We start from the raw sequence: 27,119 nt of genomic DNA, 5'->3' as shown, positions 1-27,119 counted from the left end.
ACAGAAAGTATTCAATCTGAAGATGAGAGGGAGAAAAGCAATGAAAAAAATGAACAAAGCCTCAGAGACCAGATCAACATCAAGTACACCAACACATGTGAAAGGAGAATCCCAGAAGAAGAGAGAAAGGGCAAATATATTTGAAGAAATAATTGCCAAAAACGTCTCAAATCTGATGAAAAACATTAATCTACAGATCCAAGAAGCTCAACGAATCCTAAGTAGGAAAAACACAAGAATATCCACACTTATACACATCATAGTCAAACTGTTAAAAGACAAGGCTAAGAAAAAATTCTTGAAAGCAGCAAGTGAAAAACCACCTATTGGAAAAGGAGACCAAAATTACCATTAACAGCTGACTTTTCACCAAAAATAATGGAAGTCAGAGGCTGTGGGACGACACATTCAAAGTGATTAAAGAATAAACTGTTAATCATGTATTCTATATCCAGCAAAAATATCCTTAAAAAACAAAGGCAAAATAAAGACATCCCTAGATAAAGACAGAGGACTTAAGATTATATAAACCAGTAGTTAATGTCATTGTATTAAGTTGTTGTAACACGTACAGATGTAACATGACAACAATAGCACAAAGAAAAGAAAAGGAGATATACTGGAACAAATTTACTACATTTTGACAGAATTAAACTTGTATTATTTTGAAGGAGTCTGTGATTAAGAGTGATAAATGCATATTGTCATCCCTAGGCAACTGCTAAGACATAATTCACAATAGGAGGAACAGGGAATTTCCTGTTAGTCCAGTGGTTAGGACTCCGTGCTCTCACTGCCAAGGGCCCGGGTTCAATTCCTGTTGGGGAACTAAGATCCCACAAGCCATGCTGTGCAGCCAAAAAAAAAGAAGAGGAACACAGGGATCTCTTTAGATACGAGAAAAACAGAAAACAAATAGCAAATGGCAGATGTAAAAGCAACTACATAAATATTAAATATGAATGAATTAAATACCCTACTCAAACAACAGATATTTTCAGACTGGATTAAAAAAAAAAACAAGATCCATACGATAAAGGACTTGTCTTTAGACTATATGATCTCTTACAACACAGAAGACAACAACCCAAAGAGGGGAAGGAGGATTTCAACAGCCATTTCTCCAAAGACAATATACAAATGACCAAAAGCCTAGCAGAGGATGTTCAAAATCACTAGTCCTAGGGAAATGTAAATTAAATCCACAGTGAGATTCTACTTCATACCCACTAGATTGGCTTTGTCAAAAACACAAGACTATAAGAAACACTGTACAAGATATGGAGAAATGGGAACCTTCATACACTGGTAGTTGGAACATAAAATTATATAGTTACTTTCAAAACAGTTCATCAGGTTCTTAAAAAGTTAAACAGAAACTCACCACATCACACAGCAATTTCTAGAAGTCTACCAAGACAAATGAAAACATGTGTCCACACAAAGACAAGTATACTCATATATATATATAAACACAGAGAGAAGGGGAGGGAAGGAGGGAGGGAGGGAAGAGAGGAGAAAGGGAGAAAGGAAGCAGGGGCAATAAAAAACAGGCAAATGAAAATAACTGGTATATCTGAATCAAGGGTATATGGGAATTCCTTGTATTATTCTGGTAACGTTTCTCTAAGTTTGAAAGTACATCAAAATTTTAAACTACCCAAATAAAAGGGCAAGAATATCATGTAGCAAGCGCCCTCTACCAACCTCAACGAAGACCATATACAGCTTAAAAGTTACTAGAAAACTGTAGGTAATTTTAATAAAATCACTTCAAGAATATAATATGGTTGTAAAACCAATACAATGTGCTCTAAAATAATTTTTCTACTGAGTTAAATAAAGTCATCTGTAAATCCTGTAACAACACATTCATATTCACAAAACCTGACTGAAAAATAAAAACAACTTTCCATTTCTAACACAGCATAATTCAAAAGTTCACTCTGAATGGGACTGGGTTTTTGGTTTTATTTTGGTTTCAATGCAAAGCATAATTACATAGTTATTCATAATTTGAGGTGTGTTACTTGTTTATCTAACAAAATACTGCTGCTCTGAAATAAACTTCATTTTCAGAGCGATAGTAATGTTAAAAAAAAAAAAAAGACCATGAAAATGCAAGTTGCATTTTAAAAAGCTTATAATAATCATTTAAATTCTGATTGTATCTGTAGGTTCACAATTCTCTACTCTTAGATTTTTAAAAAAACACTTTATATATGGTCAATCTAGATCATAATTAAGTGCATCTTAATGAAGTTTCCACTGATGTATGTAGAAATATGATTTATGAATAGCCAAATAGCATCATTTCTTTATCAAAGATAAGTGATACTATCTAGAAATAAAGACAATCCTTCAAGAATTTTATTTTCCTAAGTAAAAATACTTCCCAAGAGCTAAAGGCACAATTTCTATTCACATCTAGCACTGTAACCAACCATAAAATCATTACTTATTTTCAACTTAATAACTGATTGACATTTCTCAAACAAGCTGTTTTCAATCCTGATAGTTCTTTATTTTCTTTAATAAATTTGCTATTTGCAGTAGGTGTCCATCATGAGAATAATCAAAATTAGATAAATGTGACAAAAGACTGACAAAGTGTTTCACACCCTTGAGTGATGCCAAGAATGGGAGAAAAGTCTTGCAAAATACGACTACTGCAGTGCTACTTATGGTCTTGCAATAAAACCAACAATGCATCAAGAGCTATCATCTCACATCCAATTTCTTCCCCTCAAGAACAATCTGAATCTCTTTGGCATCCAAAGTCTCATAGGTCAATAAAGCTTCTGCTAGATTCTTGTGCTCTTTTGCATGAGTCTTCAAGATATGTTTTGCTCGCTCATACGAATCCTGAAATACAAAGTAGATATGTAAGAGGCAAAAACCTTAGGAGAAGCAAAAACCCTAAATGAGATAAAAGGCCTTTATGTACCCTAAAAAAATATAAAATCTATTGACTTCTATTTATAAAAGATAAAAGCATTTAAAAGCTTGGTTACCTAAAGATAACTCTTTCATACTTTCAAATGTTATATTTTTAATCTCAAAATCTATCATAGAGATAACTGAGGACTACTTAAACAAAAAGCTACTTAAAAAATAAAAGTATACATTGTACTCATCTGCTTTCTAAATAAGGTCTGTGAACATAGACATCTATTTCTCTTTTCAATATACATGCTAAAAGGAAAGGGAGTTTGCTCCTTCTGCCTCTTGAGATTTCACCAATTTACTCAATCTAGAATAGCCAGAAAAGATATAATTTCCATTCTTTTACTTGGTAACACACTCACCTCTCAATACTGTAATACAGTATCATTAAAGGTGATCCCTGACTTCCATACATTTGATTTTTGTTCGACCTTGAACTTTTCACTTAAATCCTTCAACTCTCTTTCCAAAGGTGAGTCTGAATTAAGTTTATCAGCTTATGAATAACGGCAGTAATAACAGTTCATTTTTGGCAGTGTCATATTTGCCTGTACAATGTTTATGCCAATATTTTACTAGCGAATTATATTTTTGTCCTTATAAAATTGGGTGGAAAATGTAAAAATGAATTTACCAACACCAAGAAGCATAGGTCATATAAACACAGTACAATTACTAGACATTTTGAACATAACCATGTCCAAGTAAAGTAATGAAATTAAAGAAAATACATAAAATATTAGAAATATATCAGCTAAAGTAGAACTGAATATTTAAATCACAATGTAAATTGTTCTGGGCTTCCCTGGTGGTGCAGTGGTTAAGAATCCGCCTGCCAATGCAGGGGACACGGGTTCGAGCCCTGGTCTAGGAAGATCCCACATGCCGCGGAGCAGCTGGGCCCGTGAGCCACAACTACTGAGCCTGTGCGTCTGGAGCCTGTGCTCCGCAACAAGAGAGGCCGCGACAGTAAGAGGCCCACGCACCGCGATGAAGAGTGGTCCCCGCTTGCCGCAACTAGAGAAAGCCCTCGCACAGAAACGAAGACCCAAACAGCCAAAAATAAATAAATAAATTAATTTTAAAAAATAATTATATATATATATATATATATATATATATATGAATTGTTCTTAGCCTATGGCCAGAATAAAATAAAGATCCAGTGTATGATCAGGGGTTCCAGTCTATGTCAAAGATCCAGTCTATGACATATTTAATCACGGCAGCAATGGTGTACCTATTAACTTTATAAAACAGAGGAATTTTAGTTTTTTTGCAAGCACCCAAATATTTAGGCACATTTTGACTAAATAGATAAATAAACATTAAAAAAAAAAAGATCATTACCCTCAGAAGGATTCTGATTTCCTGTTCAATAGCAGATTGAGTTTCTGGACTCAGTTTCCCTGTATCACTGTAGGTCATAACTCCAAGCTAAAATCAATGAAAAGAAAGAAATCCAACAGAAAAACCTCCAACATTAATGTATGTAGCAGAGGAAGTACTATCCTATACATAGGAAAATAAATATCATGGGGGCAAGGAAAAAATGCCCTTGAGGGCAAAAAAACTTCATTATTCTTCTGAAAGTATAATACTAAAAAGTGTGAGCAAGAGAGAAAATTTTAAATCCTAAGTATCATTCTGAGTACCTTCTTAGAAAACCTTAGCAGCTATTCTAGTCCAGAAATCCACAATTCACAGAGTACTGGAATTGCTTTATGGAGCCACAGTGATAATGTAGGAACGTGAAGTATGTGGAGAGGGCAAAGTAAGCAAGCTCAACAAGTAGGTCTTCGATGTCATATGAATAAAAAAAGCTAAAGAATTTATATTATCATTTGGTTAATTCATGAAGTAATAACTCTTACTGTTTGAGCAGCTGGAATGGAAAGAGTGTGTTACATTTCTCAGAAAATGACATTTAGTTTAGAGTAAGCTTTGTTAAATCCATTTGGAATGAGACAGGGGAAAATCTATCAATTTATAATGAGAACCCTCTCTCACAAAGAGACACTTGGCACATCAACATTTGACACATGAGGAAGGATTAAAATTAGCCATTACCTTTTCACTCATTCCAAATTTGGTGACCATCCGCTTTGCTATTTTGGTTGCATTATCAAAATCACTGGAAGCACCTAAAATTTTAAAATATACATAAAACTCAAGTTAAAAAAAAATCTTTAAACCAACAAACACAATTTGAACCAAAGCTCTTCTTTACAGCCAACCTGTTGTAATATGATCAGTTCCAAATATAAGTTCCTCTGCCACTCTTCCTCCCATACTGACATCCATCTGAGCAAGAAGCTGAGCTCTAGTTTCGTTCCATCGATCATTCTCAGGCAACAGGGACACCTAGACAATTGAAAAACAAAGAAAAAATTCAGACACAGTTTTGAAACACATTAATAACCTGAATTATCATTTGTCTCTCATGACCTTACTTAATACCACGATGCTGAAAGCTCTGTGGCATTTAATAGAGATGGTCATGGTGACTGATGACCAAACCAGCTATGTATAAAATGAGGAAAGCAAAAGTGCAGTTTATAAATAATAAGTAGTTAATGCTGCAATACAACTGTTTGTCCCTCGTTGCACAAAAATGTTTAAAACGTCTATAATTAGAAAGATATGAAAATGAAACTTGTACTCAATGAGAAAAAACTTAGAAAAACTATTGAACCAGTCACTATGATACATAATTTCTTTTGAGGGGAAAAGAGCAACTACATATTTAAGAATTATATTTTGCTGTCATTCCTGAATTACATTTCATAATGTAAATATATTATCTGAAATATTAAGGATATCCTTTATTAGCAGATAAATTTCACAAGTATGTCTGATTTCAAGACAGTTGAGGAAGTTAAAGAAGAAAGTATCAACACACCTAGGAAGTAGCTGAATTTTCTTTTGAAATGTTTTCATCAGCAATTTCCTACATAAGCTCCTGGCGAGTACTATTTGAAAGAAAAGAAAAACTAAAGATACTCACGTGTCCAAGTGTTGGCCCTCGTGGCATGATTGTAGCTTTGTTGATAGGCATTGCATCTTTAGTGTAATATGCAATAATAGCATGACCAGATTCATGATACGCTGTGATCGTTTTGTTTTTATTATCAATTTCCACACTTCTACGCTCAGGCCCTAAGAATAAAAATTTACTTAAGTAAAATACTCCAATAGGAAGGTATATTTAAATGAATGAAGCTCCTTTGCCTCAAAGTCATTCTTAGAGTAATATGATTTAATATCATTAATAAATATTTTAAAAGTGTGAAAGTTTAAAAAATGAGTAGACTCCACTCTACAACACATGAAACCATAATTTGTCAACTGAAAACCAAACTGTAAGAACTATCATCTTAATCCTTATATCAAAAGGAAAAGCGTAATTCTATTTCTAGAAAATAAACTTCTAATTTAACAGGAATATCACAACTAACCTGTTTTGAAGGCAATTCAAGATTTAAAATAAAAATTAAATACTGAAAAACAGTAAAATTAACTATTCTTTTATCAGCAATATCAGACAAGAGGAAAGACATGGGCACTCATGCCCCCCAAAGAGTGTAATGTAAGTTATAATATATTTGTTCTGTAAGAGGCCAAACTGTGTTGCTCTGTTTGAGTATATATTTGCATGTTTCTATACCTTTCTTTTTTATAAACTTTCTCTCAAAATTAAGAGTTTTTTCTCGGACTACCCTGGTGGCGCAGTGGTTAAGAATCCGCCTGCCAATGCAGGGGACACGGTTTCGAGCTCTGGTCCAGGAAGACTCCACATGCCGCGGAGCAACTAAGCCCGTGCGCCACAACTACTAAGCCTGAGTTCTAGAGCCTGCGAGCCACAACTACTGAAGCCCACGCACCTAGAGCCCATGTTCCACAAGAAGAGAAGCCACCGCAATGAGAAGCCCATGCACCGCAATGAAGAGTAGCCCCCGCTCGCTGCAACTAGAGAAAGCCCGCATGCAGCAACGAAGACCCAATGCAGCCAATAAATAAATAAATAAAAATTAAAAAAAAAAGAGTGAATTACCACCAAACCAAAAATTACCAAGTGGCAATTTAAAAAACAAAGAATTTTTTCTCTAACATAATGAACAGTATAAGATAGGGAAAAAAAAAGAAGAAAAAAAGAAAACCTACCCATTAGGATTTTATCTTTGGAAAACTCTAGTTCCTTCATAGTAACCATTTCTTTTCCATCAACAGCTGCCTTTAAAGCAGCTTGGTTCACAAGATTCTCCAACTCTGCTCCAGAAAATCCAACAGTACCTCGAGCTATGATTTCTGGATCAACAGCTATATGCAGACAGGACACAATATTAAAATTTCAGAAGAGCTAATAAAAGGCTCTTCATAAAGAACTCACATTGCAAAAGAAAAAAGAAAATAGCCATCATGAACCGTAATTTTACAAAAGCTTACTTCACTAAATTCTAAGGGGAAAAAGCCAAAACTGCTATTAAACACACCATTAAAATTGTCATTGGGACAAATCACAAAAGTTCTTATATTTAAATAAGTTTGTGATAAACAAAGAAAGGTAGAGTTGCCAGATAACGATTTACAAACCTTTAATCATGGCCTAACCACAAACTGAAAAAGCACATTCATAGACAACATTTTGTTTTCAGAATTTCATCTTGAAATAACTTTGGACATAAAAGCCCCCCTTATTATCGGAAACATATTTGGTTTTATGAATTGATTCAGTTATCTTTGAAAATACTGCAGCTTTAATAGCTGCTTTTATTACTCAGGTGGTTCCATAATATTTCCATGTGTTTTGTTCTATAGTTTGCTTCCCCTCTTTTGGCCCCAAAGTGACTATATCATGAGGTACTATGCTCATAATATACAGGTGCTTTTTATATTATTTTATATTTTACATTCATCTAAAGAAACATTTATACATAGATTCATCAAGTATTATCTATATCAGTACTCAAAACAAAACTTTCTTTAGAATCGGGATTCAAAATGACAGAATCTCTGGATACACAATAATTGAGAAATGGACTTTATGGACAAACAAGAGGAGAGAAAAACAGACATTTAAAGGAATTTGTCTTTTAAGACATCCTGAGTAAGGACCACAAACAGGGTGGATTGATATATTACCATTTTATGGAGATAATGTCTGTATCATCGAATTAGACTTACACTGATCAAACTTTATTTTATTGAGATACCACTTCAAGATTTCTGTTCGACCTTTTACATCTGGCCTTGGAACTGTAACCTGCATGTCAAAACGACCAGGACGTATTAAGGCGCTAAAGGGAGAATACAAAAAGAAAATATAAATTAATAAGCTGACTGTGCTGAAGGTCAAGTTAAACAGGACTGACATCCTAAAGAGAAGATGGAAAGACAATGGCAACCAATATTTATTTTGAACATAAATATTCAGATTAGTTCCTTATAAAACGTGGCTCAAATAACAGTTTCAATAACCGGAAGGCAGAACAAAGGTTCATATAGATAAATGTGTGCATCTAGATAGCATACAACCCTTCAGAGACAAAGACATGCAAGTCAGCCAGTCAAGGAACAAATAATTCTACAGCAATCTATTATGAGAGCTACACATCCATCTTACTGCTATTAAGTACAAAATGTTAAACTAGAGTCTTAGGCAAGAACTAACTATTAGATCAAATGAAAGTATGAATAACTTCTATATAATAAAACCAAAAAAAATTTTAAACTATAGTAAATTATATTCTAAAAATCCTCTCCACCCCCCACCCAAAAGCTTTGTGATGTTTAAGTTGTGAGAAGATTCTTTTAGCAGCTTTACTGAGATACAATTTTCATATCATAGAATTTGAAGTCGATAACCCAGTGTTTTGTTTTTTTTTTAACATCGTTATTGGGGTATAATTTGCTTTACAATGTTGTGTTAGTTTCTGCTGTATAACAAACTGAATCAGCTATATGTATACATATATCCCCAAATCCCCTCCCTCTTGCGCCTCCCTCCCACCCTCCCTATCCCACCCCTCTAGGTGGTCACAAAGCAGCGAGCTGATCTCCCTGTGCTTTGCAGCTGCTTCCCACTAGCTATCTATCTTACATTTGGTAGTGTAACCCAGTGGTTTTTAATATATTCAGAGTTGCCCAACCATCACCACAATCTAATTTTAGAGAATTTTTACCCCCTCCCCCCTCCTCCGGCTGAAAGAAACCCCAAATCTACTGGCAGTTATTCCCCATTTTCCCCAACCTCTGGCAACCACTAAATTACTTTCTGTTGCTATGGATCTGCTTATTCTAGACATTTCATATAAAAGCAATCATATAATATGTGATGTTTTGTGATGGGTTTCCTTCACTTAGCACAATGTTTTTAAAGTTCATCACTATTCTAGAATATATCACAAAAATTTTAATACTTACTTATCTAATGCCTCTGGGAAGTTTGTGGCTCCTATGATGATAACTCCTTCGTTGGGTTTAAAACTATTTAAAAAAAAAAAGTACCTTTTCATTGAAAATTAAAACAGCACACACGTAGAAATGTTCTATGCAAAACTGTTTATCATTAATCTTACTAACAGCAAAGAAAAGGGATTGATCTTTTTAATGCCCAAAATGATAAGGCATCTCTAATTGTTTTTTAAAATGCCAGTGCACTTCAATAAAACTGTTAATAATAAATCACCAAATCATCTGTGGTTACACACCTTCATAATAATTTTTCTAGTTAGGAAGAGATGACCTGACACAAAAAACTTGAGTCCCTGACTAATTTTTGAAAAATTATTTTCAAGTTTACCAATTCAAATTATTTGCTCCTAGACTTCCAGAATGTCTTATATGACTTTAAGAAACATTTTTTTGATCTACAGCAACACTCAAAGCTAGTCACAAACAGTGCAGGGATAAGGGTATTCTCCCTTTACATCTCCAAAGAGACTACTACTTTCAGCTGGAATCACTGCTTTCCTGTCATACTACAGTAAATGAAAAATCTATTTTTTAATTTAAGAGAAGTTGATATAACAATTATCAATGATCCCATTAGTAAAAACAATACAATAGTCAAAATAGCTTGTCTTTACTTCTTGCACGAGGGACTACTCTGTTGCCTATAAACATAAAATTTTTCCTATCTCTGGTATGTACCAAATATATCACCAAATTCTAAAGACAGAGGAAGATTCAATTACCCATCCATTTCAGCAAGAAGTTGATTTATGGTCTGCCGTGAATATGGATGCATTGGAGATTCAATTCGCTTCCCACCAACAGAATCTAATTCATCAATAAATATAACACACGGGGCATTTGCTTTTGCTTCCCCTAAGAAGACAGAAAAGATTCAAATAAGTTTAATAAAATCAACACTTTTAAAATAAAATTGCATAAATATTTAACAACTTGTAAGATAGTTAAAAAGCCAAAAAAAGACATTCAGTAGGGAGAAAATACATAAAAGGAGGTCCTTCTTAACTGATTTAAGAACAGTAGCCTCAGAAGAAAAAAAAAAATTATACCATTGAGTATTCATTCCTCCTAGTTGTACAAACCATATACAATCAGATTTGAGGCAAATACTTTTTAAATACATACTAAAGAATTGATAGGCCCGCCCCGCTTGCCCTTTCTCGTGGCCGGGCAGCTCTGTCTCATCTGTCCCCCTCCTCCTCCACCCCATCGTCCTGACTCTCTTTCCCTCCTTCCCTCAGAGGATGTCCTCCTTCCAGCTCAACCTCAACCCGCTCAAGGAGCCGCTCGGCTTCAGCAAGGTCCTCGAGTGGATTGCTTCTATCTTTGCTTTTGCCACCTGTGGAGGTTTTAAGGGCAAAACAGAAATTCAAGTGGCTTGTCATCCTAAAGTTTCTGACAATAAAACGATTACAGCTACTTTTGGTTATCCATTCAGGTTGAATGAAGCATCATTTCAGGCACCTCAAGGTGTAAATATGTGTGATGTAGATTGGAAAAATCATGTCCTTATCGGAGATTACTCTTCTTCTGCACAATTCTATGTTACTTTTGCAGTCTTTGTCTTCCTGTACTGCATCGCTGCTCTATGTTGGTTACACGAACCTGTATCGTGATAGTCGAAAACTTCCCATGGTTGACTTCGTTGTTACTCTTGTTGCCACTTTTTTGTGGTTGGTGAGCACTTCAGCCTGGGCTAAAGCTCTTACAGATATTAAAACAGCTACTGGTCGCAATATTGTCCAGGAACTTCTGCCTTGTAATCAACAAGGAGTGATATGTCATTTTGGCTCTGTGACTAGTATGGGATCCCTAAATGCATCTGTGATCTTTGGCTTTCTGAATATGATACTCTGGGGAGGAAATGCATGGTTTGTGTACAAGGAGACCAGCTTACACAGTCCCTCAAATACTTCTACTTCCCATAGCCAAGGAGGTATTCCTCCTCCAACTGGAATATAATTTATAATTGAAGAGAGAAGTACACTGTTTGAAACAGATGTCTATACTATGACTTGCTGCCAACATCTTGAGAAGCATTTTTTGTTTCTAATAAAAGTAACGGCTTTTTCAATAAATTGGTGGGTTTAAAATTTTGCTGCTTTTTTACGTAAAGCTTGTGCCTTTCCTAGAAATTTAAGATGTAAATGTATTCTCACATGTGAATTTGAAAATTCTGGGGCCTATTATGAGATGATACACATTTTTAAATTTCTTCACTAAGTTGTTTGCCTTCCAAAGTGTTTACACCTTAAGCCTTAACATATATCTTCACTCAGAAAAGAGTTATATTGTTATATCATAATAGGAAGAAAATCTCTATTGGAATATACACTACTGTAAGTTTGTACAGATCATATTCCTAAGACCTGTCTTCGTTTAAGAAAGTCTTGATTACATAAATCATATTTAGAAAAAACATTTAGTTCACAGTTTATATCTGAACATTGTTTACAGATTATGAAAATTTTTAATACAAAGGCTGTGTGTATGTTTTATTTCTGTTTTTCTAAATGACCTACAGTACTTGATAGGTGTACTAAAATTGTTTTGGGAGTGGGGTTTAGAAATTTCTAATAGATGTATAGTTAATTTAGTAATTCTCTCGCATGAGGTGTAAGCTTCCATTATGCTGGTTATTTAATAGATTGGCTATATAAGTAGAACGTGGTTCACGGAGATATTTTGATATGTACGGGCATTACTCCTAATGATATTTGTTTGCTGTCCTGTGTTGCTCATACTCCTTCAGTGCAGGCTGAGGCCTAGTCTCCTTGTAAGTACAGTAAAATAATCTACCTTTTTTTGCAGACTCTATTCATAGGGTTACAAAAAATTAAGATTGCCTTTTACTTTTGAAACATTTAACATTTATATTCAATGAAGTTGCTATTTTGAGTTTAGTATTGATATTGTGAAAATGAATGCAATTTGGATCTCATGTTTCTTAACGTTTATTCTTATTTCACAAATGGATAATTAAGGAATTATGCGTAATAAACAAGGAACCTAAGTGGGTTCTATTATGGGTGTGCTGTCTTTGCTCACACATTTGGGTATCTTCTGAATACAGGGCTTATTCACATTTTGCTACCTAATATTTTTGTTGTACAGGGCCAGATTTCCTACTACCGCATGATTGTTTGTATGTGAAGCACATCTTACTATTGCCTTATTTTTGTTTCTTTTGTTCATGACAAGAATTGTCAATATGAGAATGTATATCTTTTATGCAACCAGCTTAATAAAGAAGTTAAAAGAAAAAGAAAAGAATTGATAAATAAGGTGAAAACAAAACACACCCCAAAAACCCCCAAAACAAAACAAACAAAAACCCAGCTTTTCAGTAGCCCCCAGCCTCACCCAGCAATCTAGCACTTCCACTAGCTCTTCCGACTAATTGGGGAAAAAAAGTACAGTTCTATTTTAGCTCACACACTAAGTTATCTGAAACCAGAACCCTACAATGGCTACTTCAGCCAACTATATCAATCAGAAACAGGTAGCAAAGAAAGGGTAAGAAACCCTCTTCCCCTAAAGTTAAGAGAAATTAGTACTGTATGAAAGATACATTAAAACCTACTAAAAAGATTTCTTATACGGCTGGCTCCCACACCCACAAACATCTCATCAAATTCTGATCCAGAAGCATAATAAAAAGGAACATCAGCTTCTCCGGCCACAGCTCGGGCAAGAAGTGTCTTTCCCGTCCCTGGTGGTCCAACTAAAAGAATTCCTAAAAGAAAAAATAAACAAGAATGGTTCAAATTAAAAATCAGAAACAAAGCCTGACATGAACTTATAACAAATAATTATTAATTTATATAGCTTTGCAGTTGAAGGCACATCAATGACCAATATTTCGAAACATAGCCAAAATGTATTTGTCTCTACTAATGATTCACTTCAGGATCTGCTCCTTAACTAATTCTCCTGTATCATTTAAATACTGTTTACATATTGGGACAAATGCTGAAATTTGAATATGACTTTGAATTAGATAATAGTTTTGGATCTATGTTAAATTTCCTGATTTTAATAACTGTACTGAAGTGGTGTAAAGAGAATATCCGTAATTCTTAGGAAATACACAATGAGGTATTTAGGGGCAAAGGAGCATGACATCTATAATTTACTTGCAAATGGTTTAAAAAATACATGTTATGTAAAGAAAGGAATGAGCAAATAGAACAAAATGTTAAAAAAATTTTGAGTCTCATGAGTTAAAAGTATCGAGGGAGTTCTTTGTACTATTTATTGTTGTAATTTACTTAAAGTTTGAAATTATAACAAAATTTTAAATTACCAAAAAAAAAAAAAAAAAAGATTACAGAACAGTATGGTCAGAATGAGCACTTATTTGTAAAATAGAAATTAAGAATTAAACTTCGATCAGTCAAATCTGATAAAAGTTAAATTAGTGACATATTACAGTATTTTGTCAAGTTATGCGAAAGGGAAGATAGCTTACCTTTCGGAAGTTTACCTCCAAGAACAGTAAATTTTTGTGGATTTTTCAAGAATTCAACAACTTCTTGTAATTCTTGTTTAGCTTCCTCCACCTAAAGTGATACAATTTACCAAATAATTATTATATTACCAAGATACCCTCTTTGAATATCATAAATTTAACTGTAGATTAAATTAACTTGGCTTTTTGTTTCAGTGAAAGTATACAAAAAGGCCCCTTTAGAAATACTCAGAGTTTTCTCCTGACCCTCAATGCCAGTTATATGAAGTCTCCTTATATATCCCAACAAAAACCCTTTTTAACTGCTTCCTTTGGTTAAAAAGAACTGTTACATTCAAAATTCTCGTTAAATGTGTCAATGGCATTTAATATAAAGAGTCACCTAGTAAGTTTCAAATCCAAAACTTTTTTGGACCTGGTTATAAGCTTCAAGGGCAAATTATGTGGACTTACTATATATTAATGATAAGGAAGTCTGTGTTTAAGTTATAACATTAATTTGTGATTAGTTATGAGATCATTTTCATTACAAGGAACTACTACTAGATTATAAACGATTTAGTTCCTGACAAATGCCAAAGGACAGTGAGAAAAATTAAGCTATAGTGTACTAACATTGTTTTATAAATGGCTGTGGTAAAAAAAATTTTAAAGATTTAATCTCCAAAATATAAAATATTGCAGAATTGAGATCCCTAGCAAAAATAAAGCCCAATCTGGCCAACAAAAATGGCAATCAGAATACTAGTTCAACTTTAAAACTCTGATATAAGATTAAGAAAGCTGTCTATCAGAAATGGTGAGCCATTTTCCTAGTCAGCATATAACCAGAAGTCACAAATGCAAATTCCTAGTGGCAAAACGGTATCAGTCAATGAGTGCAGAAGGCCAGATGTAAAACAATAGTGGTGGCAATGTGCTGAACTGGAAAGCAACAGTCCCTTTAAAGACAACCACAACATGGCTCTGCCAAAGAATACAGGCCTAGCGCTCCAGACTTCAATTTTCAAAAAACAAATGAACAAACAACCCGGAAATCTTTTTGTGGGTGAAACTTCAATTTAAAAATGTTGGCTACCAATGTAAATTAAAAATGCCTCTGCATGTGTACTTTCACATATTTATTTATTTTAAATTACACTGGCGTAATAACATATTTGCAGCCAACCTGCAACCTCACATTACACAACTTTAAATAACTCTCAGTGAGAAAGCTCAAGTACATTGGGCAGTGTTAAAGAGAAAGTACCTGGGAAGGGGTGAACATGAAACACATCTTTGGGCCAAAGTCCCACAAGACTTACCACCACACACACACACCTCAGATGCCAATCCCAAGTCTAGGTTGTCTCTGTGCTTCTACCAATTGGCTATAAATTGGAGGTTCCCACAACCCCTCCTTGTGTTTGATTAATTTGCTAGAGCAGCTCAGAGAACTCAGGAAACCAGTTTAGGTGCTAGACTACTGGTTTATTATGAAAGGATATAACTCAGAACAGCCAAAAGGAAGAGACAGGTAGGGCAAGGGACACAGGAAGAGGCACAGGCCCCTCCACATCCTCTCTGAAAACGCTACTCTCCTCACGACTCCACGTGTTCACCAACTGAAAGCTCCCTGAACCCGGACCTGTTGGGATTTTTATGGGCGTTTCCTCACATAGGCATGATCAATTATTAACTCCCTTCCCAGCCCCTCTCCCCTCTCTGGAGAATACAGTGGAGGTGAAAGTTCTAAGATCCTAATCATGGCTTGATCTTTCTGGTGACCGGCCCCCTTCCAGGCACCCACCCAGAGCCACCTCATTAGAACAAAAGACACTGCAGGAATTCCCTGGTGGTCCAGTGGTTAGGACTCCAAGTTTTCACTGCTGTGGGCCTGGGTTCAATCCCTGGTTGGGACACTAAGATCCGGCAAGCTGCGTGCAGTGGGGCCAAGGGGGAAAAAAAAAACAAACAAAGGACACTGCTATCACCCAGGAAATTCTAAGGGACTCAGAAGCCCTGTGTCAGGAACCAGGGTCAAAGACCAAACAGTAAAACAAAAGATGCTCCTGGTGCTCTTAGCACTTCGGAAATTACAAGGGTTTTAGGACCTCTGTGCCAGGAACATGGGGCAGAGACCAATATATATATTTTCTATTATTTCAACCTTTAGAATAATAAAATACAATTAAGATCATGTTTGAGGAGATCAAGGTAAACTTTTTAACTTACTCCTTTAACATGTTCAAAGGTAACATTTTTCATCTGCACAGGATCTACGGCAGAATCAAGCCCCGTTGTTGTCCGGAAGCGGACTAAAGGGACAAAAACAAATGTTTACATATTTGATAGATTCATAAAATTCCAACTACCTTATTTTTCAGGAAAATAATGTTTACATATTTGATAGATTCATAAAATTCTAACTACCTTATTTTTCACATGCAAGAAAGCCCAGAAAAATTAAATATCTAAGTTCACATAGAGTGTGAGGAGTAGATACTAGGTCTTCTGGATTTTGAGATGGTGTTCAAGAAATAAATGATTCATAATAAAATGACATCTTTGCCTTTCCAATTAAAACTAAGAATTTTCCTCTTCTTATATCGAATAATAAAAATTTAAACCAATGGTTCTCAAACTCCATTGTACATAATTAAGAAACACAAAGGAATAATCATCAGAGCTCATCCCACCCCTCCACCACCCTGCTGGTATCACCTATCATCCCTATATTGGTTTTTTTTTTTGAAAAAAAGGAGACAAGAGAAGGCAGATCTAGATATAAAAAGGCTATTCCTAGATGTTAAAACCTCATCTCAGGTTTGATGCCACTAACAACTTTTAAAATAACTGGGGCTACATGCAAGTTCTGCGAATGATTCCTTATACAGGTCAACCAGTGTTCTTAATTGTAAATCAGTTTTTTTCTCTCAAGGTAATCCATCATAAAGAAAGGAGAAAACACGGGGTAAAAGCTGAATGATAGTTGAAAAAGCAATTGGAACCGCTTAAACCTGACATTATTACTTCATTTTAGACTTGCAAACTGAGAAAATCTGGGACTCTATTTAAAGTAATTTTCCATATAAGTTAATTTTTACGAAATTCAATTTATTATTGTCTTTGAAATAGACGACTATTACACTTTGTATTGCTATTATAAAATTCTTCTACATGTTTTTAAAATTTTATTATTGGATAGGTATCATTTTCTAAAAATCTGGGGAACTAACCACTACCAGAAGTAGATCTAACATTTCCACTGTAACATAATCCTTGGAACTTCAATTTCAATGCAAAAAACAACTCTAACATAATCCTTGGAACTTTAATTTAAATGCAAAAAACAATCTTAAAGTGACCCAATCTGAGAAGTCTTGACTTAGGAATGAAAGACCTAGACCCTGGAACTATAAACATTAATGTTTTCTTATCTCTAAGTCTTAGATAGACTAACTATGAAAAAGAAATGAGTATATAAAAGACAAAAAAAAAAAGTCAGATAAATATAAAGAGCCTCTACCAGATAAAAATGGGTTTTTTAAGAGTCCATAAATGCCAACTACCAGCAGGATAAAGACAATCAGGCGAGTTCTTCTTAGAGAATCTGGAGAAAAAAGAAAAAGCCTTAAATCAAATTATATCAATGAGAAATGACAGCTCAATGAAATGCAAATATTAGGTTACTGATGGTAATCACATTTCACCACATGCAATTTTGGAGCCTGGCATGTTTTACATAATCTCCATGATTGCCTTTCAGCACCTGTTACCAAAAACTCCATGAAGCCACTCATGCTTCTATCGCTGACTTTGGCTTCTCACTTCAGAAAGTGAAAAGTGCAAGCAGATATTCCCACTTCTACACCACAGCTTAAGATACAAATATAACGAAATATAACCAATAAAATGTTGGAAAGTTGTTAGAAAAGTTATTATAATCACTTAAAGGCAGGACTATAACTTTCTTTCGGATATTCTTCCCTAAATATGGATGCTGCCAAATCAACTCACCATTGGTTTTTTGTGTCAGTGCTTGAGCTTTCAGAAAACCCTCTGCAAAACCAGTTTTAAATGCATCTTGGTGAGCTTCAGGTATGTTTTTGGTTTTCATGAGTTTGTCCAAACTCTCAATGTCTGATCCTCTGTCCCGCAAAAGAAACCCCTAAATACGCAAACAACACATCAGTATCAGCTGACTATACAGATAATTCTCCCCCAAAATATAACAACCACTCACAAAAAAATTCATTAAAATTCTAGAATTAAAAATTTTTATTGTCAATGTGAAGAATTAAGACTCAACAATAAATAATCAACGGCTAGGAAACTAACACTGGACCCTATACTTGCATCAATTAATATAGAGAAACTCTCTACATAAGACCACTAACTATACTGAAAACAGTTAACAGGTCACATGTTGACTTAGGGTTCTAATGGCTTAGAATAGGTCACATTCCTTTATTTCTGCTGGAGGAAAAACCTCATTCATTTATTAAATGTTTACTGAGCACCTTTCATATACTTGGTCCTGTATAAGTTCTGAAGATGTAAAGATAAATAACCAATCATCTGAATGTTTTCAGTCTATTGGGCAGAGATACACAAATAACTAAGTTTTTGAAATCATTTTGATACTATGTTAGAGGTACTAGATATGGTGGTAAAACAAATGCTACCTAAGAAGTCAGTAAAGGCCTTACAGAGAATGGCATAGCTAAACCACGGGAACACAGAGCATGAATAATTTGACAGAGCCATGGAACAGCAGCCTTTAGTGCTCAAGAGCTATAAACAATCTTGTTTGACAGGATTTTAAAAAACCAAGAGAGGAAGAGGGTAGGGGGAGAGGAGGGGGCACACTGAAAGATGAGAACACAAAAATGGTAGGCAGAATGCCAAATGATGAAATGCCATATGTACCATGGCAGAAGTCTGACAATAAAGCAGAGGAATACAACCATTACACTGATACATTTTAGACAGTCTGGTGGACGGCAGTCTGGAGGCTGGGCTAAAGGTAGCAAAACTAAAGGCAAGGAGACTAAATGAGTGTTTATGAGAGGAATCTAGGCAAGAAATAACTATGGTCTATCTATGCAGTAGAACTGGGGATGAAGACAGATTTAAGAAATAAATACTTAAGAGGCTGGATCAACAGGATTTTAGTGATTAATGGATGTGGGAGGTGAGAGAAGATGGACAGATCATAGCTGTCCAGCAGGTTTCTAGCTTGGGTGGACGCTACTTATCCAAGAATACATAAGCAGGTGTAGATTGATAGGGGAAAAAAAAACAACAGAGGAAGATGTCTAATAGGCTAATGGAAAGATAAGCTTGGCACCCAGACAAGTTCTAGCTATATTGATTACACAGGATATTAATCCTGTATCCTAAGTGGAAAGATGGAAGAAAATCTATTAGTCAGCAATAGAAATCAGATATTGAAGGTTCTTTTTAATAACTTGAAAATTACTGCTTTTTCAAACAACAGCATAAAAGGTCTAATTACCTTCACGAATGATGGTGCTGTATGTTGTGTTTCTGCTAATCTTTCAGAAGTGGACTGTAGACGTCGTGTCCTTGATTTTAAAGTTTTAAAACCCCGAGACTGTACGAAAACTGAATCAAACAGTATCACATTTACTTCTCATTTTGAATTTTTACAAGGAAAGTGCGTAAGAATCAAAACTCTGACACTATTCCCGTACATCCTAGTTATTATCTTATTTTTTTAACACAGTTCTTTGTTATTGTTTTTACATTTTAAAATTACCAAGAAAAAGTAAAGGTGATTTACAGATTCAACCCGTTTTAATGACTTTAATTACAAGTGTGCTGAAGTGTTCCAGAAGTAACCAACTGAACAATTCCATGACTGTACTTCTATGTATTAAAACATGCTCTTTCTATAAAAATAGTACATAACTTTTTGCAATTGTCTTCTTTCCCTTAACAATTTATCATGGACATTTTTCAGAACAGGTCAGACAGTGCATTCAGTTTAATGGCTGTTTACAGTTTTCCAATTTATCAGGGTATGGCAATTTACTCAACTACTTCCCTACTATGGGCATTAGCTGTTTCCTAGTTTTTATTGCTAAAAATAATGCTGCAGTTAAAAATCTTGTACATGTTATCTTTCACCACACACAGACTACATTCCTAAAAGTGACACTGTGAAACTTGAATTGTTTAACACTAAGTAACTGTCCTCCAAAAGGATGTTGTCAAGAATTTATACACCCGCCAATGAATATGAGTGTCCTTTCCTCCATATCCTTTGCAGCACTGAATATAAATAAAAATCTTTTTAATTTGTACAAAATCTGATGGGCAGAAAGTAACATTTTGTTTCAATTTGCATTTCAGATTAGAAGTGAGGAAAATTTTTGAAAACATTTTTAATTTTTATTGATTATTTTTATTTCTTTAGTGAATTGAGCACTCATGACCTTTCATATTTTTCCATTTTCATTTGCAGAATATGGATGTTATATATACTTTTAGTCATGTATATTTCAAACATTTATTTTAATGTCTTTGTCTTTTAATTAAGTGATACAGTAATCTGTAAGGTTAATGAAGCCATGTCTTTTAATCTTTAGTGTTTTCTTCACTGTGCTTTGATTAAAGAGTCTCATCCTCACACTAAGATTTTAAAGGCAGTTTACTGACTTCATCTAATACTTCTACTTGTTTTCAGTTCTTTGGAACTTTTTAAAGGTGTAAGAAAATAATCTGATTCCCTTTTTATGCCCAAGTTTAAAATCAACTTCTTTATTTTCCTAACCAACGTTTCGAGTTTTGATTGGAGCTGCACTGAAAATCTGGGTGCAAACAGATAATGTTAGAACAATAAGTTCTTCTGAAAAGGACTACAGTACTCTCTCACTTTATTTTACGCAGCTCTTCTTTTATTTCCTTCAGTCAGGTTTCATATGCATACATATATACATCTGTGTGTGTATATATATATCATGTTGCATATTTCTTGTCAGGATACAAGATTTAATGGATTTTGAACGAACTGTAAATAAAACCTATTGCTAGGATATAAGAAAGCTATTGATTTTTATGCATTTATCTTCTATGGCACCAGAGCAGCCTTTCAGTTGATTTTATTGAATTTTCTGGTAAACAATCGTATCACCTAATTATAATTTTGCCCCTTTTAACTTATATAAAACTTCCTTTTTCTTTTTAATCAGATATTTCAGGATCTCCAAATTACTGAACAAAAACAGGATACTAGACATCCTGTTTCTCATATTAATGAGAACCTAACAGATACACTTCAGAAATTTTAAAAGTATCTATTCTACAAGTTTTTAGGAAGCATAATAATTAGGATATATCACATGCCTTTTTATCATACACAAATAATAATCCTTTTCTTGTCTAATCAATTAACATGATAAATTAACATACTTCCTAATGTTAAATCATTCTTGTATTCCTTAATCATATTTTTTAGGATATTTCTATATTTGCTTTTTTAGACTTTACTTAGGACTTTTATATCTATATTAAGTGAAATTAATCTATTGTATTCTTTTTTGTACTAATATTTTAGTATCAGTAATCTCATGGAATAAACAGGGAAGCCTAGTCTATCTTTTTCTTTATTAAAAAAGTTTTAAATAACAGGAAGACTCCTGACCTTGGAAAACAGAATACAGCCATAAAACCATCTGAGCCTAGTGCCTTTGGGGCAAAGAGATTATATTCGAAAGATATTATCTTTCAAATTTTATAGTTATTGTCTTCTCTCTTCCTGGGTCAATTTTGCTAATAATTTATAACTCAAATAATTATCTGTTTCAACATATTTTTATTTACAATATAAAATTATATACATTATAATTTAAAAATCTTCATTATCTGTGACAGTTCCCACTTTTCACTTCTAACACTGTATTTTCTCATCATTTCTTAATCAGACTGTTTGTTCCATTTTTTCAAATTAAATTTATTCTTGATTTAATTAAGTAAAACCATTTCTTGCCATTATATTCACTTAATTTAATGTGTCTTATCCATATTAATTTCTCACGTTCTTTTAAAGAATTCTAAAAATAAATATTTAATCAATTTATTTCCCATCTTCCTTATTTCCTAAAATTCATACAATGCCTTCAGCTTCAGTTTGTCCTCAACCCAAAGATTTAGATGTGCAGATTTTCACTGTGGTTCAGGAATAACTGTCTGTAATTTGTTTTCTATTCCCTTCACCCACAAGACACTTAGAAAAGTATCTTTAAAAATTTCCACATATTTAGGAATTTTTTTTAGGTATCTTTTCTATTATTTGACTTCAGTTTTATCATATGATCAGAGAATCTGACCTTTGAGTTATAACTTTTCGAAAATTTATTAAGATTTTTTTATACCCTAATACATGCTCAGTTTTTTTCTTCCTTGAATATTTAAAAATGAGTGTATCATCCTTCTTAAGTATTCTTCTGTCTTCTACATCAACCATTTCTTCAAAGAACTACAAAAGAGATTTATTTGCCCAACCTGGTGCCTCTCCTTCATGCTATAAATTTTCCTCAAACATGTGGAGATTCTTGCAAACCATTTGTATTTGTAAAGAAGAATACAGTGATCAGTACTGACTGCAGACAGGTGTCCTCAAAACTATCAAAGTGGTAAATATATTTAGACTACAAAACATGGACTTATGGTAAATGAGCGGGTACCTTTAGTGTATGATTCAAGTCCAGAGTAACCTGGGTTACTATCTTGTTTCTCCCTTTGGCATCAACCCTCAAACCAGAAGTCCCCTTTCAACATACACACACAGACACCTTACTACAAATGTGTTCTTTTGTCTAAAAGTTGCAAGCCAGATCTGTTCTGTGATTGGCCCACTTTTCGCAATCTTTCAACTGTTTCACTAAATCATCTACCCCAGAGCTCACTATTATTGACTGAGAACTTGGGGATTTTTCCTAAGTTCTACTGGAATTAGCATTACACACCTCTTTCATGTCACTCTACTATAAGCGTCATGAGGGTTGATAACATATGTCTTTTTCAGTTACATAACTATCACTCTCGCCTAACACCTATCAGTAGTGCCTGATATTAAATAAATATGAATGAATACATATTGGATTTTGATATCAATGGGGTTTCATCTACTTTACAAGTTCCAGAAAGTCATCAAATTTCTGGTCCATTTACAAAACCCCTCTGCTGCTGCCCTGAATTTTTCTCATTTTTTGTCATTGCAATGGGATTTTGAAAATGAGAGAAGTAAACAAATGTGCTTAATTGTTTTGGAGCAGGTATAGGTGAGCTCCCTAGAGTTTCCTTTACTGTGGCACTTATCACTCACATTCAAAATCTAGTTATATTTCCCAGGTTAAAAATTACACAGATACACCCAAACTAGTTGATTCCAAATATTCTCCAAGTTCTACTGTGAGCTACAAATGAATGTTTCTAATCATTAATATCATTAAGAAAGACAAATCTGAATAGATTAAATAAATCTATTATTTTTTTCAAAATAAATACGACTGTTGCTTCATACCTGGCCAGTACTGAAGATCTGAACAAATTCTTTTAAGAGTTCTTGAATGTTGTCTGTACAAGCAAGAGGAACGTAAAGTACTAAATATATCTAAGCAACCTGGAGGGAAATTGTAAAAAGTAAATTTTCTAACTGTCAAACAGACAAAAAAGTCATGAAATACAACAAATAATTTTACCGAATATTAGAAAAACCAAAATGAGTTTTGCCTTTCATTTGTCCATATATGACTCTGCTTTTTGATATTTTCATCTAAAAGCATTGCAAATTTAATCACATTTCTTCATCACATTACTGTCTATCACTTGTCCATTGGATTATCTTTTTTATATGATATACAAATATAGCTGCCAATGAAATTAAATTCAAACCAAGAGGTAAAAATATATATGTCTAGCTAAAGTTACATTTAGCTAAGAGCACGGAGAAACAAAAAATTGCTATTTCCTAGAGACAATTTCAAAACTCTAATCAAAAAAAAACAACAAAAAACCTCTAATCAACAACGTAATGAAACACTGGAAACCAGAGGTGTATTAATAAGTGGTATCAATTAAATTATCACTAGTACTGGAATGGCTTACCTTCATTGGAACACAAAATATATTAACTTACCATATTTATTTTCAAAGAAGGACTGTGCAGATACATGAGATGTATGCCAATGGGAAGAAACGTTTTTGTCCTTACAAATTCCAGGAAGTAGACTGTCTACCAGTTGATCAATTTGTCCAATTTTTAATTCAGATAATCCAAGGTCCCTTAAGTTAAGTATAGGCTGTAAAAGATTAATTCAACCAAGTAAGCATTACTATTTTTTAATTTTAATTTTTTTACTGACATATAGTTGATTTACAATGTTTCAGGTATACAGCAGTGATTCAGTTATATATACATACACTTATATATGTATAAATATATGTATTCTTTTTCAGATTATTTTCCATTACAAGTTATTACAAGATATTGAATACAGTTCCCTGTGCTATACAGTAGGTCCTTGTTGTTTATCTCAAGTAAGCATTATTATCAAGCTATTTAACTTGAAGAGTACTTATCAATTGAAACAATGTGAATTTTTAAAATCTAACAAATGTATTGATTCCCTGTTTCTTTCAAATATTTAAAAAATAAATTTGTATGAATATTTTTCTAGTTCTAGTTTTACTGAGGTCAGTCATGTGAGGTTTGACACATGGTTTCACAGGTTAAGAAAATCATATTCCCAATAGTATCACCAGTCTATGGAGCTTTAAAGCTTCCTCCAGTCCCTAATGACCATAAACAAAAGCCCATCCAATAAAGAATTGCTGAGATTCTTATTTGAACTGAAAGGTTCTGTTAAGTTAGCCATATCTAACTTCTAACAAGGAGGGAAATTAAACAAAGTAGAAGATGTGTGAAAACCAGTCAAGAAAATACACTCACCTTAAAACAGTTCTAAAATAACTAGAAATAGGATAGGGGTGAGCTATTTTCTTGTCCAAATGAGCTGACAGGGAGACACTAAGGACAAGCCCCAAACAGCTAAAACTTCAAGTAAGGAGAGCAAAAATAAAGAGACCAAGTAAAGCATCAACTTTTTATGACTGGTGTAGTCAGATCCCCGGATTACATAGCTCTGGATTGATGTTCAGGAGTTTGTCAAATATTAGCTTTGTGACAAGTCATTCATATCCTTAGAATCCCTTTCCTCATTAGGAAAATGACTATAAAATATATCCTGCCTATTTCACAACAAGATAATATGTATCAATGGAAGAGATGACGCCTTGCTCATCTACATATCCTAGGATATACAGTAAGATAAAGGCAGGATGAAATAAAATACTTAAAAGGTGCTTTTTGAGGTAATAAAAACTGTAGAATATAAAGCACATTACTATAATGGAATCAGAAGGACTACAATATTCAAGAGCTACAAAGATATTTTATCTTTTAAAATGGGGAAACCAAAAAGTCTATTTATAATACAAAGGGAAATGCAGATTTTTAACTAAGACAGAAATTTATGCCCCTTACATATTGAGTATCAAGTCCTAGGAACATAAAGAGAAATAAGGTACATATGAATATGATAATTATCATACAATAAGGTAACTGCTATTACAGAGATATTTTTTGAAAAGTGGTAAGAGAACACAACAACTAATTTCCTAAGTGATAAAGCTTCACTGAAGTAACACTTAATTCACAAATGATGGGGGCAGAAGCCTTGGGGAAGAGGGCAAACAAAAAGTCATCAAAGGGCTTGGAATGTTTGAGATGCAGTAAAAGTTTAGTGACCGAAGAAAGCACTAGAAAGATGGGCTATGGCCATATTGTGAAGAGCCTTGTTTGAATTTAATTCTATAGCTAATATCATTAGTTTTGTTTTATAGGAAGAAAATAGAAGACAAAGATGATAAGCTGGAGAACACAAGGCTAATGTAACAAAAATGGTATGAACCCGAACCGAGCCCTGACTAAGAAGGATGCAAATACCAAGTCACAGACAACAGACATTTGAAGAAACCAGTAAAGTATAGGGATTGTGAGGGAGAAGGGTTCTGGATGGATGTGCTGGTTACTGATTTGTTGTCTCTTAGGTCCTCTTCATCCTTTTTTTGGCTCCATGTTCATGGATCTGGGCCTCTAAATATTTTTCCTTTGTTGGCTAGAACATTAAGCTGTCAGTAGAGGGCACTGGAGAGACACTGCAGGAGGAGTTTCTGCTCCTGGTTCAGGCTATTGTGTTCACTCAGCAGGCTCCTGTGTGCAACGTAACACCCATGGTTTCTCCAGGAGTGGTTCCTGCCACTCGTGCAGCTTCTCCGAAGCCTGGCTCCTACAGTGCACAGTTGCCAGCAGTACCCAGCAGCTTTTCCAGTAACACACATCCCCATGAACAGCTTCTCCTGGTACCCAAGGGGGCAGATTTCCATCAGGTTCAGCTGGCACGGCACCAGTGACTCCTGTGCCATTCAGTTAGCCAAGGCCATGCCCTCTCCAACAACCTCAGAACCTCAGCCCAGGGGTGGAGAACTCTTCCTGGGAAGCTCTCAGTCCTGGGAGGATTAGCTGCTTCTTGAATCCGCAAGTCCTATATATTTGAATTTTCTTTACTTATTACTATCCAATCCCTAGTTATTCTAATCCCCTGTTAGACCAGGGTTTTTAAAATATTAACTAAAAAATTATATATTTTTTATATTAAACATTCACTGTTCAAATGACTATGTGGCCTCTCTCTCTTGGTTGGACCCAGACTGATGAAGAGGGGCTAAAACCACCCTAAGATCAAATACACTGGAATCTGGGGAAGCAGCTCAGTTTTAGACATCTTAATTTCGAGGTCCTTGGAGCCTATCCAGAGGGGTATTTTAATAAGCCACCAGATAATTACTTTAAAACTTTAGAGATACTTTAGAGTTGGAGATAGATTTGGGAGTTATCAGCATATAAATATATATAGACATTAAGATATACAATCTGGGAGACTATGCAAAATGAAAATTAGATTACAGATAAATGTACACACACTATGTAAAAGGCTGGCAATAAAAAAGCCCAGCAAAACAGAAAGAGAAAAAAAAAACCCATCAATGTAGTATCACTCAATTTATGAAAGTATTTTGAAAGCAGTGGACGTTCAGCAAGGTCAAATGCTAAGGAAAAGATGAAAAAGATGTGGATTTTTAAAAAGGCCTGTACTTA

The 27,119-nt window shown here is 34.3% G+C and overlaps 2 protein-coding genes across 2 annotated transcripts in view; one reads left to right on the top strand and one right to left on the bottom strand.

Moving 5' to 3' along the window:
* Positions 1-2,347: 2,347 nt before the first annotated feature.
* The window catches only part of YME1L1 (YME1 like 1 ATPase), a 32,256-nt gene continuing 7,484 nt past the window's right edge, over positions 2,348-27,119 (bottom strand). The window contains exons 3-19 of the mRNA XM_061181626.1: positions 24,039-24,201; positions 23,424-23,522; positions 19,392-19,501; positions 17,891-18,041; positions 17,400-17,483; positions 16,106-16,188; positions 13,892-13,982; positions 13,004-13,156; positions 10,143-10,275; positions 9,370-9,432; positions 8,131-8,243; positions 7,111-7,266; positions 5,954-6,105; positions 5,184-5,310; positions 5,017-5,090; positions 4,297-4,383; positions 2,348-2,865 (exon numbers count right to left, since the gene is read on the bottom strand). Of these exons, the coding sequence (XP_061037609.1) occupies positions 2,722-2,865; positions 4,297-4,383; positions 5,017-5,090; positions 5,184-5,310; positions 5,954-6,105; positions 7,111-7,266; positions 8,131-8,243; positions 9,370-9,432; positions 10,143-10,275; positions 13,004-13,156; positions 13,892-13,982; positions 16,106-16,188; positions 17,400-17,483; positions 17,891-18,041; positions 19,392-19,501; positions 23,424-23,522; positions 24,039-24,201 (1,983 nt within the window). The 3' untranslated portion in view covers positions 2,348-2,721. The remainder of the gene's footprint in view (positions 2,866-4,296; positions 4,384-5,016; positions 5,091-5,183; positions 5,311-5,953; positions 6,106-7,110; positions 7,267-8,130; positions 8,244-9,369; positions 9,433-10,142; positions 10,276-13,003; positions 13,157-13,891; positions 13,983-16,105; positions 16,189-17,399; positions 17,484-17,890; positions 18,042-19,391; positions 19,502-23,423; positions 23,523-24,038; positions 24,202-27,119) is intronic.
* LOC133084846 (synaptophysin-like protein 1) lies at positions 10,611-11,382 on the top strand. Its single transcript, XM_061181625.1, is given in 2 exon segments — positions 10,611-10,999; positions 11,001-11,382. Coding segments are annotated over 2 exon segments (717 nt in total). The 5' UTR covers positions 10,611-10,664.

This window comes from Eubalaena glacialis, chromosome 2 (assembly GCF_028564815.1).
Source record: "Eubalaena glacialis isolate mEubGla1 chromosome 2, mEubGla1.1.hap2.+ XY, whole genome shotgun sequence".
Taxonomy (NCBI): domain Eukaryota; kingdom Metazoa; phylum Chordata; class Mammalia; order Artiodactyla; family Balaenidae; genus Eubalaena; species Eubalaena glacialis.
Note: the sequence above shows the minus strand (reverse complement) of the source record. Positions and strands in the feature narration are given on the sequence as shown.